Here is an 18,847-nt window from a genome sequence, read left to right on the forward strand (position 1 = left end):
TATTGTGTACAATAATAATAAAAAGCAGAGACATTACTCTGCCAGCAAAGGTCCGTCTAGTCAAAGCTATGGTTTTTCCAGTAGTCATGTATGGGTGTGAGAGTTGGACTATAAAGAAAGTTGAGTGCCAAAGAATTAATGCTTTTGAACTGTGGTGTTGGAGAAGACTCTTGAGAGTCCCTTGGACTGCAAGGAGATCCAACCAGTCCACCCTAAAGGAAATCAGTCCTGAATATTCATTGGAAGGACTGATGCTGAAGCTGAAACTCTAATACTTTGGCCACCTGATGCAAAGAACTGATCATTGGGAAAGACCCTGATGCTGGGAGGGATTGGGGACAGGAGGAGCAGGGGATGACAGAGGATGAGATGGTTGAATGGCATCACCAACTTGATAGACATGAGTTTGAGTAAACTCCAGGAGTTGGTGATGGACAGGGAGGCCTGGAATGCTGCAGTCCATGGAGTCGCAAAGAGTCAAACACGACTGAGCGACTGAACTGAACTGATTGTGTACAAACAGAAAAATGTACAGTGCTTGATGTATAGGAAGCCTCTGTAAATGTTAGCCTCTGTGGTTTTTAGGGCACAATGAACCTTCTACGTGTAAAATTCCTCCTGATCATAAAACAGAAATTATCTCTTAAGAATTAGCCCTGGATTTTCGGTCTTAACGGAGAAATAAATGTGTTTGTTTCTATTTATAAAAATCCTGCATGGGCACAGTAGGATGGTATTAATAAAATAAAATTCCTTTCTAATCTTATTGAGCAGGAGAAATTCTGTTACATTGTCACCTGATGGTAGCTTTAAGCATATCACTGTATTGCATATTAACTTCATTACATACACAAGCACATACACTTCTAAACTGAGATTGTACTATATCATTTTGCATCCTACATTTGTAATGATATTACAATACAAAAGTATCTTCCAAACATTGTCTTACAGAATATTTTTTTGAGTCACATAATAACAGTGCCTTTTATTTTGTTTGTTCTTTTAAATTGGAATAAATCGAATATGTTTTTAAAGATGTTTTTGTTGAAGTTTATACATAAGCACACAGTCATAATTTTATATAGATATATAAATGTGATTGTGCCATATGTGCTTTTCCATCATTTTGTGGGTTTTAAGCCATCATCTGTTATGGGGCTCTTTAAATCAGGTAAGTTTTGGCATCATCTCAAGCATTCTGTTGACTGGTCGGGTAAAGCTCCCACGTGACCATGCTTTTTCCTGATGACAGAGCTCCTCAGTGTATGATGGAAAGGACAGATGTTGGTGATGAAATGGGACCTTCTTATTCTTCTCTGGCTGACATAATGTCTCTGAGATAGATATGGGTCAGTCACCTGAGTTTCTCAATCTTGCCATCCACATCATAGTGAGGGGTAATTCCCTCTAGAGAATTAGAAGCATTGAACAAAATCCTCAGTTTATGATATCTGGGTGATTTTTGCATCTTTCTGTTTCATGAATATTTGGATGGGAAATTGAAGGATGGTAAACCAGGCCCAGCTGTCTAGTGGCAGGAACATCCAGAAGTTTCTCCCCTTCTCTTCATGAATTTTTCCCATTCCTGTGTAGTCATATTGCATTTTTCCACATTTAAGGACAGAAAGAAATCTTTGCTCAGGTCAAGTCAAATCCTATCATAAATATTCTATTCCTTGAAAATTGAAGGTCAGGGAGAGTTTATCAAAGATACTCCAGATTCTTTGTCATCTCTCTTTCTTTGGCTCTTTTTCTAGAAATTCCAGGACAACACACTAAATATTCTGAGACCAGAAGACTTGGGGCCTGGAAAGAAATTTAAGCATTGCTATTTTTGTGACTTTGGTTCTCGCTTCCTAATTACAAACTAGCTTCCCAGGTGGCACTAGTGGTAAAGAATCTGCCTGACAATTCAGGAAACATAAGAGACGCAGGTTTGATCCCTAGGTTGGGAAGATCCCCTGGAGCAGGAAGTGACCACCCACTCCAATATTCTTGCCTAGGAAACCCCATGGACAGAGGAAGCAGGCAGGCTACCGTCCATGGAGTCACAAAGAGTCAGACACAACTTAGCACACACTATTGTATTCCTAATGGCAAAATGATAGATTTGGCCTAGGTTCCTCCAGCATGCCTTATAGATTTGATATGGTAAAATTTCTGAAGGATTCAGCTATAACTGTTCTGAGAAATATTCTTCAATTTGACTTATTTCTCTCTTTTCTCCTGAAAATCTCATCTTATATAGAAAAATAGTCAATACATCTATGTTCTTTGCTGAGCTTATGCCAAGTTTTGTAAGAAAAACCAAAAACTTCTTGGATCTGGTTGAGGAAGATATCCACAAGCAAATATGTTTGGAAATTACAAGTCATGCCACCCTGTTAGGGTTTTGCAATGAATGATCACTCACCTAAAGACTCTTTAAAGTTCTGCAAAAAGGGAACCTGTTTAATTTGCTTAATTTGGTTTCCCAAACATAGTTGATCTTGAAATCCTTATATTTCTGGTAGCATCTATTAACATCCCTCATAATTAATGTCCCTGCTATACATAGAGGAGACTCAGCTCTAGAAAGAAAGACTTTGTCCCAAATTCTGCCCTTTATTGACAGTGTGATCTCAGAGTAAATACACTACTTCTGTACCCCTCACATTGCTCATGTATCAGATGAGGGTACATAATAGCACCCACTTCATGTGGATGTAGATTTATACAAATATCATATGACTATGATAGTTGTGACTAATAATATGCCACCTCTGAGGTCTGGCTGTCTGGGTTCAAATGTTGTCCTACCGTTTACTGGCTTATGACCTTAACATTACTTCTGTATCTCAGTTCTTTATCTGGATGAGGGGGACAAACTTTGTACCATTCTCACAGTCATTGGAGGAATTCAGTCCAATTCATGTAAAATATTTAGAATGGTGCTTGGCCCATGGTAGGTATCTAGCAAAGATTAGCCCTTATTTTTGTCATTGTTGGTGTTCTTGTTACTTCTATGACTGTATCAGGTGAAAGGGATTATTTTTGTTTCTTTGTTTAATTGGGATATAGTTGACATTAGTTTCAAGAATTCAACGTTAATGATTCAATATTTGTATATAATTGTGAAATGATCACCACAGTGAGTCTGGTTGACATCCATCACCATACATAGTTGCAGTATTTTTCTTTGTGATAAGAAATTTTAAGATATACTTTCTTAGCAACTTTCAAATGTACAATGTAACAGTATTAACCATAGTCATCAGGCTGTACATTGCATTTGAATTATTTTCATTTTTAAAAGCAACCCCTCTAACCTCAGAAAGCAGCTCAGATCCAGCGTATTATTAATATAGCATCCTGTGCTTGCTCTGTCGCTTCAGTCATGTCCAACAGTTTGCGGCCTATGGACTGTAGCCAGCCAGGCTGCTCTGTCCATGGGATTCTCCAGGCAAAAAGACTGGAGTGCCCACCTCCAGGGGACCTTCCCGACCCAGGAATTGAACCCATGTCTCTGGCGTTGCCTGTATTGCAGGCAGGTTCTTTATCCACTGAGCCAGCTGGCAAGTATGATACCCCTCCTGCAAATGCGTGATTCTGCTGTGTTGATATTGATCTTGTCTTCATGCGGAGTCTGTGACCTACTTCTGTTTGCGTGCAGGGGCGGAGAGGCCTCGGCTCAGTTTTTGTCTGGGCGTCAGGAAACGGTGGAAGGAGCAAAGACCACTGCTCCTGTGACGGCTACACCAACAGCATCTATACCATCTCCATCAGCAGCACAGCTGAAAGTGGAAAGAAGCCGTGGTACCTGGAAGAGTGTTCATCCACGCTGGCCACAACCTACAGCAGCGGAGAGTCCTATGATAAGAAAATAGTATGTACCATTTGCTTCTCTGGCATGAGTGGTTTATTAATCTTGAAACACAAAGGGAGAATGCATACATTTATATGCACAAGTGATATATGGAAATAGAATGTTAGATTAGTTAATTACTTCCCCGGTGGCTCAGACGGTAAAGAGTCTGCCTGCAATGCAGGAGACCCAGGTTCAGTCCCTGGGTAAGGAAGACCCCCCTGGAGAAGGAAATGGCAACCCACTCCAGTATTCTTGCCTAGAAAATCCCATGGATGGAGGAGCCTGGCGGGCTATAGTACATGGAGTCGCAAAGAGTCAGATGCTACTGAGTGACTTCACTTTCACTTTCTTTCAACACAAGTATTTGTAAATGTAACCATTCTGTTACCAAGTCATTGAAAAAGCCTGTCTGGGTCATTTACAATCCAGCATTGAATGTGGCCTTAGACATGATTAAGCCTCAGTTTTCTCAAAGACAAATGAATGGACCACATTCACTCTGTGAGTTAGTGGTAGAGAAGAGACTGGGTGGAATTCTCAGCCCAGTTCCCTATTACTCTGTCCCCATACGGTCTTTGAATTTCAGCTTCAGATCTTTGGTTTCAAAGTAGGTACAACGAACACAGGGTGACGTAAACCTATATCAAAAGTGTTTCTCTAACACCAGCACAAAGTTTGCCTGAACAAGAAGCACAGTAATCCTGTGTGATCTGCTTACCAAGATGCCCTCCACCTTATGCTGATGGTAAAATGATGAAGAGTTCATGTTTGTAGAACCAGCCTGCTTAGGTTTCACTCACTGTTGAACAGTTTGCTAGCTGGTACCTTTGGACAAATTACTTAATTTTTCTGTCTCAACATCCTTAACTGTCAAATGGGGACATTTAATAATATGTAGTTCACAAGAGTTATTTCAGCGATTATGAGGAAGTAGATAAAAAGTGCTTTGTACACTACCTGATCCATTGGTGCTCAAGAAAGATCTGACTTTTGGGATGCCCCCACTCATTGCAGCCGACTCTGAATTTCAGACACCTTTGCACTTTCTTCTTTTCCCGATCATGATTTTGCAAAATGTCTCAGGATTTGTCTTTTAAAGTGGAGCTGAGCTGCTATATCTGAATCTTTTTAGCATTTAGCTAAACCAACACCCTGCTTTTAGATCCCAGGATTCATATAGGCTTGGGCCACTCTGCAATGCTCCCTCTGGCCTTATACAGTGTTGGAAATAGAGGTGATAAGTTACTATGTCCTCATGTAATTCTTCATCCATATCCGTTTGGTTCCTCTTGATTCCTGATTATTATAGGCTTCATATTTGATTTCTCAGCTACCTTCTCCTATCCTCTTATTTATTTGTTGGGTTGAGTTGGATCTTATTTGTGGCATGAAGGGTTTTCATTGCATCATACAGGATCTTTCCTTGTGGCACATGGGCTCACTAGTTATGACACACGGGCTTAGTTTTCCCATGGCATATGGGGTCTCAGTTCCCCAATCAGGGATCAAACCCATGTCCCCTACATTGCAAGTTGGGTTCTTAACCATGGAACAACCAGGGGAGTCCCCTTTTACTATCTGCTTTAGTTACATTTTCAGATTGATTTAAATAAAAGCCGCCTACCAATATGCATATAATACCTTCTTTCTCTAATACCTTCATAACAATTGGATTAAACATATTCATATATATTCCCCTGAAAGTACTTCCATCATTCATCAGTAAACATATTCCACAATACAAAGTAAAATATGAAAGGAGAAAATACAGAGATGACAAGTTTTGAAGTCTCATGGCTTTTTTCATGGGAAATGATGCTCTATGATATTTTACCTTCATAATGGAAATGCTTTCATCTAGGAATGTTTCTTTGGCTTCCGAATTTGCTTATCTCTCAGAACTCATGGTCAAGGCCCACTAATACTGAGTGGCATCTATCAGTTCTGCGTCATGGAAATCCCGATGAACTCTCTGGAATAAGAATTGTCTTCTCAAACTTCCAGAGTCTGAATGCATCCTCAGGTAGCTCACCATTGCCTCAAAGTAAACATGCCTACCTAGTGCTATTATTTCCTGTGGGATGGTGGTGAGAAAGGTGTTTTTAAGCTCCATAAATACCTTCCTTAAGAGAAGCTTATAGTCCAATGGGCAAAATATCCAGGAAGAAGGAAGGGTTGCCTGGGTCCAGGTGGAAGAGCACAGTGCAGATAGAGGGACCTGGGAATCACTGCCCAGAGATTGACTGCTTACACTTGACCTCCTAGGGCCTTTCATCCCTATCTCCTGTGATTGTGTGGCAGCTGCTATGTCCCCCATTGACTGGGTGGTCATTTAGGAGTCTCCCACGGATGGACAAATCAATCATTCTGTGATGAAAGACAGGGCTTGAGAGGAAAAATGGACACCATGAAATAATGTCAGTATCCTTGATTCAGATCATATTTCACTTTTCCCTAGTTGCTGCTACTGATACCAAAACCTTGACTGACTCACTAAATGTATAAAGTTATCTGTGTAACTTTTACTTGGCCCTATCTTTTGTTTAACCTCTCCTATTCTTATGGCAGCCATTTGTTAGTAATTCTTCTGTAGCCAGTTCTCAGAATCTCTTATTTTGCCTGAATCTCCAAGTTACTCTTCATTGGACAGGAGTGCTATAGCTGTTTCAAATAATAATCTCTAGCTGCAGACAGACCACTCAGTGGCTAAGTAACTTTCCTGGAATCTTGGTTTCCTCATCTGTAAAATGAAGGTAAAGCCAGTACCAACCTCATGGGTTTTCATGAAGATAACAAGATACTGAGCGTAAGATACTTGCACAGCTCCTATGGCAGTGAGCCACCTAGTAAGTGGCTGGTATCCTTGTTCCCTAAGTCAGTGTGGCTTTCTGCATCATGGGAGCTTAGGCTGGTCATTTTTCCAGATGTTGTTAATGGAGGTGCTTCATTTTTCCAATCTGTAGAATCACGATCTGTTCCATCCACCCCATAAAGAAAGGTGCTTTGAAGGTGGACATGTTGACTAACAGTTTAAACATGAGTTGGCAGCAACATCAGCCTTTAATGGTCCAGCTACCCCTTTCCCTTCTAGATGTCAGAATGACAGATAATCCAGCTCTGCATTGGGGACCTTTTCTCCACCAGGCTTTGAACAAGTTGCCTGTGGTCCCTCAGAGATGCCCACATCCTGTTAGTGGCATCTGTGATTGAGTGTTACAGGAACAGTGTCTCCCTTTGTTCTGGGGCTCCCCTCCCCAGGCCATCCATTTCCTTTTGTAATTTGTACCTTCTCAAGAAGAGCACAGTTGTCAGTCTTCATTCATAGAGCACCTTTGTGAGTTGAACTGAGGCAGACGCTGAGCATCCAGAAGAGAGGAAACGTCTCACTGCTTCTGGGAAAGCACTTTTGTTAAGTAAATTTTACTTGTCTTTTTAATGGTGTTCAAACAGGAAAACCTTGCCCTGAGTTTCAGAATGTAGCCCAGTCTCCATCCCTTGTTTTCCTGCCATCACTATCGATACAGTTGCGGACCTTAGTATTCCACTCATTAATAAATAGATTTATAGATTTAATAGATTGAGATCAGTGTTGGCCTTGAACCTTATTACAGCAAGCGAAGCATCCAAAGTATCAAGATTACTCTGATAAGAAGCTCCCCTATAAACTAAATAGAAATCAGTGAAAATGACTGGCTATTATGAAATAATATGTTTTTCTTAATAACTCCATATCCATTTTATTCCATGCTGGGCATGTAGTACTTTTATAATTATATTAACATGTTGTAAATGTAACATTTTTTGCCCTTCTAATGTATACCTGGCAGCATGCTGTGCATATTCAATGTACCATCTCTTGGTATCCTCAAAACCCTATGCAGGAAATCAGGTATTGTACCCATTTTACTGATGAGGAAAGTAAAGATTAAAAGAGACACAGCTAGTAAGTGGTAGAGTCTGAATCCCAACCAAATTTGGGTTGAACCCCCAGCCTGCCTTGTGGCCAATGTGCTGTCATGTCCAGTCCAAGGAAGTCCAGCATGGGGCTGTATGAAAGAACAGCATTTTTCTTACCTGTTTGAGGTTCTGTTCACAGTGATCAAAAAAATGAAAAAGTTTGTGGAATATATAGGCATCCATTGTTTTTCACTACTTGGCCCACTATTTTTTTTTTTAATATGGAAAGTAATTTTAATTTTTAAATTTAGTACATTTACTTTCATTTATATTCTTGGCAACAGTATATTCAAGTTTGAATATTACACTCTGAATACAATGAACAATTTGTTTCATAGTCCTTTATATCAGCGTTGTCCCGTAGAACTTTCTGCTGTAATGAAAAGGTTCTCCATTTATGCTGCCAAAATGGTAGTCACTAGACTTATGTAGTTATTGTGAAACGTGGCCAGTCCAATGGAGGAATTTTAATTTTAATTTGTTAAGTTTTAACTAATTTTAAATTAAATATCCACATGGGACTAGTGGTAATTACATCAAAGAGCATATTTTTATTTTTATGGCTCACTAATTTTGAATTTCATGCCTTTGACCTCTTCTTAACTGCCTCAGACAATCAGTCCTCTTGCAAAACACCTAAGCCCTTTGCCAGTCTGAGTTGCTATTTCCTATGGCCTGGCGTTGAACTCCCCAGAGTTACTATGCTTTTTGTGTGATTTCAAACCAGGACCCTGTTGTGTGAGACATGTCATCTGGCAGGAATACTGTTTCCCCAGAAACCACTTCTTTTATGCCTCTTCTCAAATTTTTCTTCAGGAGGACTGTTCCTCCTCACCTTCCTTTGAAAGAATGGTGCTCCCCTCCCCTATACTCTTTTATCCTGTTCAATTTTCTTTCTAGTGTCCTTAGAGCTACTTAATGTGATGTTACACATTTGCTTATTAACTATCCATTTTCCATACTAGACTGGAAACCACTTGAGATTGAAGACTTTATTTTGTACCTTCCCAGAACCTGAGCTCAATAAATGTTCAGGCATAACTGACTCTCAGACACTGGGAAAGAGAGCAGCATCACAGGGGGTTCATATTGTGATAGGAGACAGGTGGGTATTCTCTCTCTTTCAGAGAATCTCCTTCTACTGGTAGAAAGGTTGGTGAAAGGCAAAGGGTATTTGACAATATATTTCACATAGGAAATTGCCTGCAGGAATCCTGCTACATAAAACTATATATCCAACCTGCTACATGAAACTGTACAACTGTTCTTAGTGTCAAGGAGCGTTAAAGGTCCTGTCTTTATATAACCCTTCACCACATCCTGAATTTCTCCCAAGTTCTTTGTTAGAAAACTTTCCTCTTCCCCCAGTCATTCCATCATTCAATTATCTGCTGCTTTTGGAACTAGTTCAGCCTTTTACCTTTTCTTCCCCCTAGTAATTTGTCTCAGTGTTTGGAATATGGAGGCCATTGTATTCCTCCTCAGAGGGGTTTTGTGAGCCAAGGTATACAGAATGTATGCTCTGCTCAGCCCTCTTCTGATGTCATTTTATTCATTTGTGTTCATGTCAAACTTGCTGCCTGGGGTATCTCAGGGTTGGCCTGAAAGACCAATTCCATGTGGAGGAATTATCTTATTGCTTTTAATATTCCTAAGCAGCTACACATTTCCTTTTGCAGAAAGTACCTTCTCTCACTACCCAATTCATTATTCAGAAGCAGTCGTTACTATCATCTTTCTGTTTCTCCTCTTGATTTGGGAAATGTCATGGTTTTTCATGAGTACAAGCTAGCAAGTCCAGATGTGTTTAGTTTGTATGGACATTTGATCCATATTCTCTCAAGAACGTTAACTAGAAGGAGGGAAAATTTATTCCTGAAAAGTTCTCATTTTGATTGTGGCCTGAGGGAGAATGGAGATGCCCAGCTGCTGACAGGGAAGGAGCCCAAGGGTGGTTCCCCTGAGGTTGCCGGGGACAGTCTAGAACTGCCACCTTTGCTCTGATGGGTGACTACACTCCATAGCTCAACTTTTTATTTTGCTGCCATTTCAGAATTTAATACTTCACTCCTTACTAGCTCTTTAGTGACTGCATGTCCTTGAGCTCATGAGTCTTTCTGAGCCTCCATTTCCTTAGTTAATAAATAGTGTATCTCCCCTGTAGAGTTCTTGAGGGATCAAAGGTCATTTTACATACGCTGATGTGCGCATACACCTACACACCTGTTGTTCATTGCCCTCACTCTCTGCACTTGCTGTCATTTTCAAAGCAGTGAATCTAACGTTAGCAGTTCATCTAGTAAGAGGAAGGGTTCTGCTTTAGCCCCTGAACTGTATATATACACATACACACATAATTTTTGTAGGCTGCTTATAAGTTTATATGAGTCTTATTTAGAGAATCAATAAAGAAATAACCCTGAAGTCTTTCCTAACAAGTGGGAGAGTTTAAAATATAGAACAAAATGAGTATAAAGTAGCTTGACACTAGTAATTCAGCGTAGCCAATACTGCATCTTTGCTCTGTACTCAGCACTGAACTGAACATCATAGATTTGCGGGGAAAAAAAAAAAAAGATATAAGATGGCATCCTTCTTTAGTGATAGTGATCTCACATATAAGAGCAAAACCTTACATTTGCACTCTACAGTTACAGATTCTCCTTGCAGCGTGGGAGTAGAATTTTGTGTGGCCTTGTCAGTCATGAATGAATTCTACACCAGTGTTTGTGACTTCACAGAACACAGAAAGCTTTTAGTTGGTCTTCAGTTCCTTTTTATTTTGCTGGCTTAATAAATCAGCATCTCCTATTTTATTCATTAGCACATTTAAGATTTCGTTTCTGTCCTTGGAGCACATTTCTAATCTAAATCCAAATCAACACCAGAAATAAATTCAACCTAACAGACAGAATCATTTCATGTTTTAAAAATATCTCTTCAGCTGTTCTTTTAACAGATATGAGACAATATGGCACCTTCAAAATAAAACAGATCACAGGGTCTCAGAGAGACAGAAACTCTTAACTGTAGGGTTGCTATAAAGACTTGTCATTTATGGCCAGACTCAATCTGAACTGAGATTCCCTGGAGAATTACATCAACAGGCTAGAATAAAAGATCCAATCAGCCCAAGTAATGAAATGTGAAATATTAGGAAATAAGAGCTTAGGATGAGAAAAAGGAATGGTTCTTCTCAGAGGGAGCCTGACTCGACCTGAACAATACCCACCCCTTCTCACCAGATCAGGACGACATCCCTAACTTTGCAGACTCCAAAAGCCATCTGCTACCCATCCTGGGACAGGCTGAAAATCTAATTTGCTGATCAAGACAGCTTTGATCTGGCGTGGGGCCTGGTGTCATCTCCTGTTTCCTTCACTCTGATGGACAGAAATGATATTTTCTTGAGCAATATGAGAAGTTTTGTGGAGAAAAATTCTGTTTCTGATTTGGGTAGTGAATTTAGGGAATTTGGAGCATGCAAGATGCGCCAGCGGGACTAAAACCAGATTCTGAGATGCTCTCTGAAATGGAATCGAAACTTAAAGTGCTTTGTTGTTTTCACATATCAAATCTCTGAACTCCCAGCCCCATGATGGGGGCTGACCCTTGAATGCAGTTTCTCCTTTAAATTACACTGTCAGAACTTGTATGTATGCATTGTGATTAATGGGGTTACCCCATGTGGTTCCAGTTTGGGGAACATCGTTTTTCTTCAAGATTGCTTCTTGGTGGTCTTTGCCTTTTCTTTCTAAAGATGGACATAAAAATTTCCTGATACTGTGACTTCTCTTAATGATGAACACCCTGCCTTAGATCTTTTTGGTAATTTACACCTAAATATCTCCACCACTGACAGTAACTTCCTCTTGAAATGACCCAGCTGGAATTTTCACTTAAAGCAGGATGAGAAGGGAGTGAGGATGTTTTTGTTTCTTTTTTCTTCATTCCTTTAAACCTCCCTTCTTTCCATCACCTTTCTGTTCTAACCCGTTAACACTACTACTCACTGCTCAAGCTTCATTTAGTGAAATTGATTGGGAGAAAAATATAAAAGCACAACAATGATGTTGTCAAATTCTACACACTTGCCTATATTAATAGCATTTAATGATAAATTGGTGTTTATATATAAAGGTACTGAGTAGGTTTTTGTTTACATACGTATCATGTGTGTCCATGCCTGCTGACTCTATTTGGTTGGGGCATATGGCAAATCCAACATTATAAAATTTTTATTGTTCACGTTTGAGGTTGGCTAGAGGTGGTTATTTATTAGATTCAAAAACACTACATACACACACTTGGAGTGTTTATTCTGGATTTGTTTCTGTGCATTGAAAGCGGTGCATTGTGGTGCAGCTGAAGAATAAGCAACGTGAGCCAAGTGGGAAAGCATCATGAAAAATCTTGAATTCAGGCACAAGTCATTGAAAAAAAATAAAACTTGGCAAAGGAATGTGGCCATAAGGGTGAGGTAAAATGAGAAGAATGCAGGCAAGGCCATCTCTCAACAACAGTGTATTTAGAGACCTAGAAAAAGGCTGCGTCTGTGGTGTTGCTTTGACTTAGGGACCAGGCCTTTGGAAAATAAGGCTGCAGATTCACCCATATATTCAAATGAACTAGAAATCACTTTTTGATAGTCCATAAGTCCCACTTCTGGGTATATATCCAAAAGAATTGAAAACAGGATCTGAAAGAGACATTTGCACACCCATGTTTATTGCAGTATTATTCACAATAAGCAAGAAGTAGAAGCAACACACCCATTCATCTATCATTTGCCCATTGACAGATAAATCAATAAAGAAAATATACTATATAACACAATGGAGTAATACAGTGGAATATTATGCAGCCTAAAAAGAAGGAAATCCTGTCATAGTCTACAACATGGATGAGCCTTGAGGACATTATTCTAAGTGAAATAAGCCAGTCACACACACACTCACACAAAAAATGCTGTGTAATTCCACTGACATGAGGTACCTAGAGCGGTGACAGTCATAGAAGCAGACAGAATGCTGGTTGCTGGGGAGAGGGGGTGGGGAGTTGTTTAATGGGTAGAAGTTCAGTCCTGCAAGATGAAAATATCATAGGGCTCTAGAATTGCACAACAATGTGCATGTAATTAGCAACACTGTACTGTATGTTGTTAAACATTGTTAAAACAGTAAATCTGTGGGGTCTTTTATCCACACCCCCCACCAAAAGAAATACCTTTTTAAAGTCAACAATTGAATATCTCAGAAGTTTCTTTTTTTAATTTTTAAAAATTTTATTATTGGCATATCATAGCTTTAAGGGCTTCCCAGGTGGTTCAGTGGTAAAGAATCTCCTGACAATGCAGGAGATGCGGGTTCGATCCCTGGGTTAGTAAGATCCCCTGGAAAAGAAAATGGCAACCCCCTCCAGTACTCTTTCCTGGAATATCTCATAGACAGAGGAGCCTGAAGGGTTACAGTCCATGGAGTCTCAAATAAGTCAGATGTGACTTGGAACTAAACAATTAACAACATAGTTGCTTTGTAATGTTGTGTTGGCTTTTGCTTACAGCAAAGTGACTCAGCCGTAAGTTACATGTAACCCCGCCCTCTCCAGCCTCCCTCCCACCCTACCCCTAAACTACCCTCCTAGGTCATCGCAGCACTGGAATGAGCTTCCTGTGCTATTCAGCAGCTTTCCACTAGCTAGCTATTTTACAGTTAGTGTATACATTTTTATGCTTCTCTTCCAATTCATCCCACCCTCCTCTCCCCACGTCATGTCCCCATATCCCTTCTCTACATCACATCTCTTTTCCTGCCCTGCAAACAGATTCATCTCCACCATGTTGCCAGATTTCATGTCTATGCATTCAGTTCAGTTCAGTCACTCAGTCATGTCTGACTCTTTGTGACCCCATGGACTGCAGCATGCCAGGCTTCCCTGTCCATCACCAACTCCTGGAGCTTGCTCAAACTCGTGTCCATCGAGTCCGTGATGCCATCCAGCCATCTCATCCTCTGTCATCCCCTTCTCCTCCTGCCTTCAATCTTTCCCAGCATCAGGGTCTTTTTAAACAAGTCAGTTCTTTGCATCAGGTGGCCAAAGTATTGGAGCTTCAGCTTCAGCATCTGTCCTTCCAATGAATATTCAGGATTGATTTCCTTTAGGACTGACTGGTTTGATCTCCTTGTAGTCCAAGAGACTCTCAAGAGTCTTCTCCAACACCACAGTTCAAAAGCATCAATTCTTCAGCACTCAGCTTTCTTTATAGTCCAACTCTCACATCCATATATTATGCATTATGCATAATGTATACAGTATTTTTAATGTGTATGCATTAGTATACAGTATTTTTTTCTCTTTTTGACTTACTGTCTATGACAGACTTTATTAGGTCCATTCACATCACTACAAATGACCCAATTTCATTCATTTTTTGTGACTAAGTAGTATCCCATTGCATACATATACCACATATTCTTTACCCATTTACCTGTCGATGAACATTTCGGTTCTTCTGTGTCCTGGCTGTTGTAAATAGCTCTGCAGTGAACATTGGTGGACATGTGTCTCTTTGAATTGTGACTTTCTCAGGGTATATGCCAAGTAGTGGGATTGCTGGCTCGTGAGGTAGTTCTAGTTTTAGATTTTTAAGGAACCTTCATACTGTTCTCATACTGGCAGCATCAATTCACCTTCCCACCAGTGGTGCAAGAGGGTTTCTTAGTGGAAAAACAGGTAGGGCTCTCTTTACCCAGATATCTCTTGAACATCCAGTGTGGAGGCTCCATGGATGGCTGGCTACTCAAATTTGTGAATCTAGACATAACCCTCCCTGCTTGCCAAACACGCCGTCGGACTCTTGCCCAGCAATCAGTTAGCCCAGAGAAGAGTACAGGGCTCTTCTCTTCTCTACTGCCACCATATCTATGTGGTTATCTCTATTTTTGTTCTTTCTCCTACTTCTTTTGTATCAGCACCTCTCTAGTATGGCTAAGCTGGTAACATTGTGTGCATGCGTGCTAAGTCACTTCAGTCGTGTCCGACTCTGTGCGACGCTATGGACTGTAGCCCACCAGGCTTCTCTGTCCATGGACTTCTCCAGGCAAGAATACTGGAGTGGGTTGCCATTTCCTCCTCCAGGGTATCTTCCCGACCCAGGGATTGAACCTGTGTCTCTTAAGTCTCCTGCATGGGCAGGCAGGATCTTTACTGCTATCGCCACCTTGGAAGCCCAAGCTGGTAATATTAGAGGTGTCAAAAGGCATTAGGAACAGACAGCACTGATGGTGTCATGTGAGATGAAATCACCAAGATGTCCATCTCGTTTTATAACTGTTAATTAAAGAGTCCCTTCAGACATCCTCACACAACACCAAGGAAACTTTTAGGGGAGGATTCATTTCTAAGGAGTTAGGCATTAGTTTCTTTGGGTGATGATCAAATTTCTTTCCAAATCAGCTTATCTGCATACTTCTCTTGAAGGATGCACCTTGGAAAAAGCAGGACTTTGTTTTTGCCACCTCTGTCTCCCTGCACCTTTCTGCTGATCTTTCACCTGTTTTCCTTTCTTTTTAATTTTTCTTATAATTTTGTTTATCTATGGCTGTACTGGGTCTCCATTCTGCACGAGCTTTTCTCTAGTTGCAGCGAGCAGGGCTCTCTCTCGTTTCAGTGCCCAGGCTTCTCATTACGGTGGCTTCTCTTGTTGTGGGGCACAGGCTGTAAGGTGCATGGCCTTCAGTAGTTGTGACACAAGGACCCAGTAGTTGCGGCTCCTGGGCTCCAGAGCACAGGCTTAGTTGCTCCGCAGCAGTGGAATCTTCTCAGATCAGGAATGGAACCTGTGTCTCCTGCATTGGCAGGCAGATTCTTTACCACTGAGCCACCAGATATGTCCTCACTTCAGTTTTCTTATCTGTAAAATATGGGTGATGTACTTATCTTGATTCCTGAGAAAGCTTTACCAATGTCTTTCAATAGCTGTGATGTGAGTCCTAGTAAGTTCATCTCATAAGCCTTATACCTTCCCAACAGGAGGGCTGTTAGTCCCAAGGAGGGAGCGCAAAAATGGATTCTTATCAGGGAGGAAGGATTTTTAAATCTTAGCTGTTATAATGGTTTGCAAAATCTTTTACCCTGATGCTTCCTTTCTCTGGTTATGAAGAATCTGCATTTTATTTTTCTTCCTTCAGGAAATGATTATGAAACACAGGTTGAGAAACCCTGCCCTTGCTGATGGGCATGTTATTCAACCACAGCTAAAGTGAACTGGCTTCAAACCAAGAGGAGACGATCTGATTCTTACATTTTGGTTTTCAAAAAAATGGAAAATGGCTAATCTCCTATAGTGTTCAAGCATGTACTTAGGGCTGTTAATTTCACATCAAGTGCACCGGCTTCAACCCTGTTTTTAGTGTTTGTGTTAAATGTGTCAGGATTTAAATCTTGGTTCATCCAAGTCACATTTCTGTGTATCCTAAAAATGAGTCTGTAAGCAAATGTTCCTTCTAAAACAGAACAAATCTTTTGCTTGCACCTGCAGCTTTTCCAAGGTGATAGTTCTGGGAGGGCAGAAACAAAACCCTGTACTTTTATTCCTTACGCTGATCATGCTTCACTCTGTATCTGGTGATTGGCTCAACATGTTTATTTAAAATGTTGGGGTAACAAAAGTACGTTGATGTTAGCTAAAGCTGGAACCAGAGTGAGGCAAGTGAGGTGGCTAGGTGTAGATTTTAAGGATAAATTTGCACAACCTGTGTGTTTCAGGTCAAAGGCTCACCTTAGTCTTGACCCCGGTTGTAACAGAAGTGGAATCCAATTTCCAGACCCTTCCCTTTGCAAAGTTGATTTACACAGGCAATTCTCTGGAAGTGATAACGGTCACAGGAGCACAGGAACCAGGAATTTAAAACAACTATTTCAACACTCCTCCATTCCAGTTTTATGAGTAAATTTCTTTCTACTTGCATGTGACTCACGTTGACTCCAGAGCCCTAAATTTTCCACTTCTGTCTTCTAGATCACTACGGATCTGAGGCAGCGTTGCACGGACAACCACACAGGGACATCAGCCTCAGCCCCCATGGCTGCAGGCATCATCGCACTGGCCCTGGAAGCCAAGTAAGCCTTTACCTCCATTTGTCTCCACTGGTGACAGCCCCTCAGCTCAAGGACACTTTACCCCTTTGTTAGTATGTAATCCCTAGCACAACCCAGAATATAATCTTCACAATTGCACCTTTAAAACTTCAAAGAATAGGGCTTAACAAACGGTTCCCCTATATTAAGGGAAAAGGCAACTTTTGGGGTTATCTTCTTAAAAAATCAAACAGTGTAATCACTTTATTGTGGAGTCATAGTGTAAGCATGCCAGTTGGCTGCAACAGTCTTCTCGCCTTGTTGAGGTTCTAGTCTGGGAATGTTCTGTGAGTTTCAGGACACTTAGGTCTGCCTACTTCTGGGCCCTTTCCCTGAAGGTCAGCGATGCAGCTCAGATTCCATGACAATAGAATCATCACAGACTCACTCTGGGGAATAACGTACGTCAAGGGTCAGATGATGGGAGCCCAGGAAGAAAGGCAATCCACTTTCCGTAAAGCCCTGTTTAATGTAGTCAAATCTGGTGTTTTAAAGACCCCTTTGAAAGGCCCCCTCGGGTTATTTTAGGTTCTTGGATTAGATTTGTATGGTGGTAGTTTTCGTCTCTTCTTTCTCTAAGCACCAATAGTTCAGTTTGTCTTAACTCTGAAAACCCAATAGAGATCGACACTTACTTATCCTCAATTTCAAAAGCCAAAATGCCCCCAAAACTGACCGTTGTTTTTGCAAATCTGACACCAAAACTCATTTGATGGCAAAGCTTGCCCTAAACTAATCTGAGGCTATTTACAGCTTTTCTTTATTGTGAAAATTCATACATTTCCCTGCAGAAATGTTAATGCATTTGATTATGAGGTGCTGGCTTGGACCTCACTGGAAGTTTTGTGTACTACATGCTAAGGACACCGTACCTGAAAAAATCTTGAATTCCAAACACATCTGGTCCAAGAATTTTGTAGAAGGGATTGTGAACCTGCACGCTGAGGCCATCGTACAAGAGGGTCATGACAAAAAAGAACTGAAGTAATGACGTTAAGTGTTTTTCCAAAAATAGCTTTGCACCACTACCCTAGGGAGGACTGGAAAGATTCTTTCATTTAAATCTGATGTAGAACAATAGCTGGTGACAGGAAAAGAATATAAGAATCATGACGAGACTTAGGCATTAATAAGAACAGTACAGTTTCATTCTTGGTACACAGATGGCTTCCCAACATTTACAGCTGATTCTCTGTAAGGCAAATAGCCTCTGTAAGGCAGTTGGGCCTCAATGTAATATGGATTCAGTCAATTGCTAAGTCTTGTGTAATTCCTTGGACTGAGACAGGCAGAAGAACACAGACTTTGGGGATGGTGCACATTTGAGCTGCTGTGACAAAATACCATAAGATGAGGAGCTTATGAACAATACTTGTTTCTCACAGCTCTAGAAGCTGGAACATCCAAGATCAAGGTGCCAGCAGATTCATGTCTGGCAAGGACCCACTTCCTATTTGGCCTTACATGGTAGAAGGAGAGGGCAAGGGAGATCTCTGAAATCTCTTATAAGAGCACTGGTCCCATTCAAGAGGGCTCCAACCTCCTGACCTGATCACCTCCCAAAGGCCCCACCTCCTAATCCTATCACATTGAGTGTTAGGTGTCAACATGTGGATTTTGAGGGGACACAGATATTCAGACCGTAGCAGGGACCCTATCTTTAGGTGGCCTCCTGCGCCTTAGCATTGACATTGAATGTTTGGGTTTTTTGGAAAGGGTTAACTAAGTGTTAAATCATCTCAACGTATTATATCTTTTAAAGTGTTTAAAGTTTAGCCAGGAACTGGCACTTACCCTGTTCTCACTCTATAACCTTTCTCTGCACTGTTGTGACAGCAGATTAAGTGTCTGTGTTTCTAATTTGGTGACTACATTGGATTTTGAAGAATATATCATCTTCAT

At 40.8% G+C, this 18,847-nt stretch overlaps 1 protein-coding gene across 9 annotated transcripts in view; it reads left to right on the plus strand.

Moving 5' to 3' along the window:
• The window catches only part of PCSK5 (proprotein convertase subtilisin/kexin type 5), a 494,109-nt gene that overhangs the window by 201,554 nt on the left and 273,708 nt on the right, over positions 1–18,847 (plus strand). For all 9 annotated transcript variants that reach the window (XR_009691159.1, XM_061132953.1, XM_061132954.1 and 6 more), the window contains exons 8-9: positions 3,656–3,868; positions 16,827–16,927. Coding sequence is in view for 8 of the 9 variants with exons in the window: in XM_061132953.1 (XP_060988936.1) it covers positions 3,656–3,868; positions 16,827–16,927 (314 nt within the window). In the remaining variant the exon portion in view is untranslated. The remainder of the gene's footprint in view (positions 1–3,655; positions 3,869–16,826; positions 16,928–18,847) is intronic.

This window comes from Dama dama, chromosome 29 (assembly GCF_033118175.1).
Source record: "Dama dama isolate Ldn47 chromosome 29, ASM3311817v1, whole genome shotgun sequence".
In the NCBI taxonomy this organism is placed as follows: Eukaryota; Metazoa; Chordata; class Mammalia; order Artiodactyla; family Cervidae; genus Dama; species Dama dama.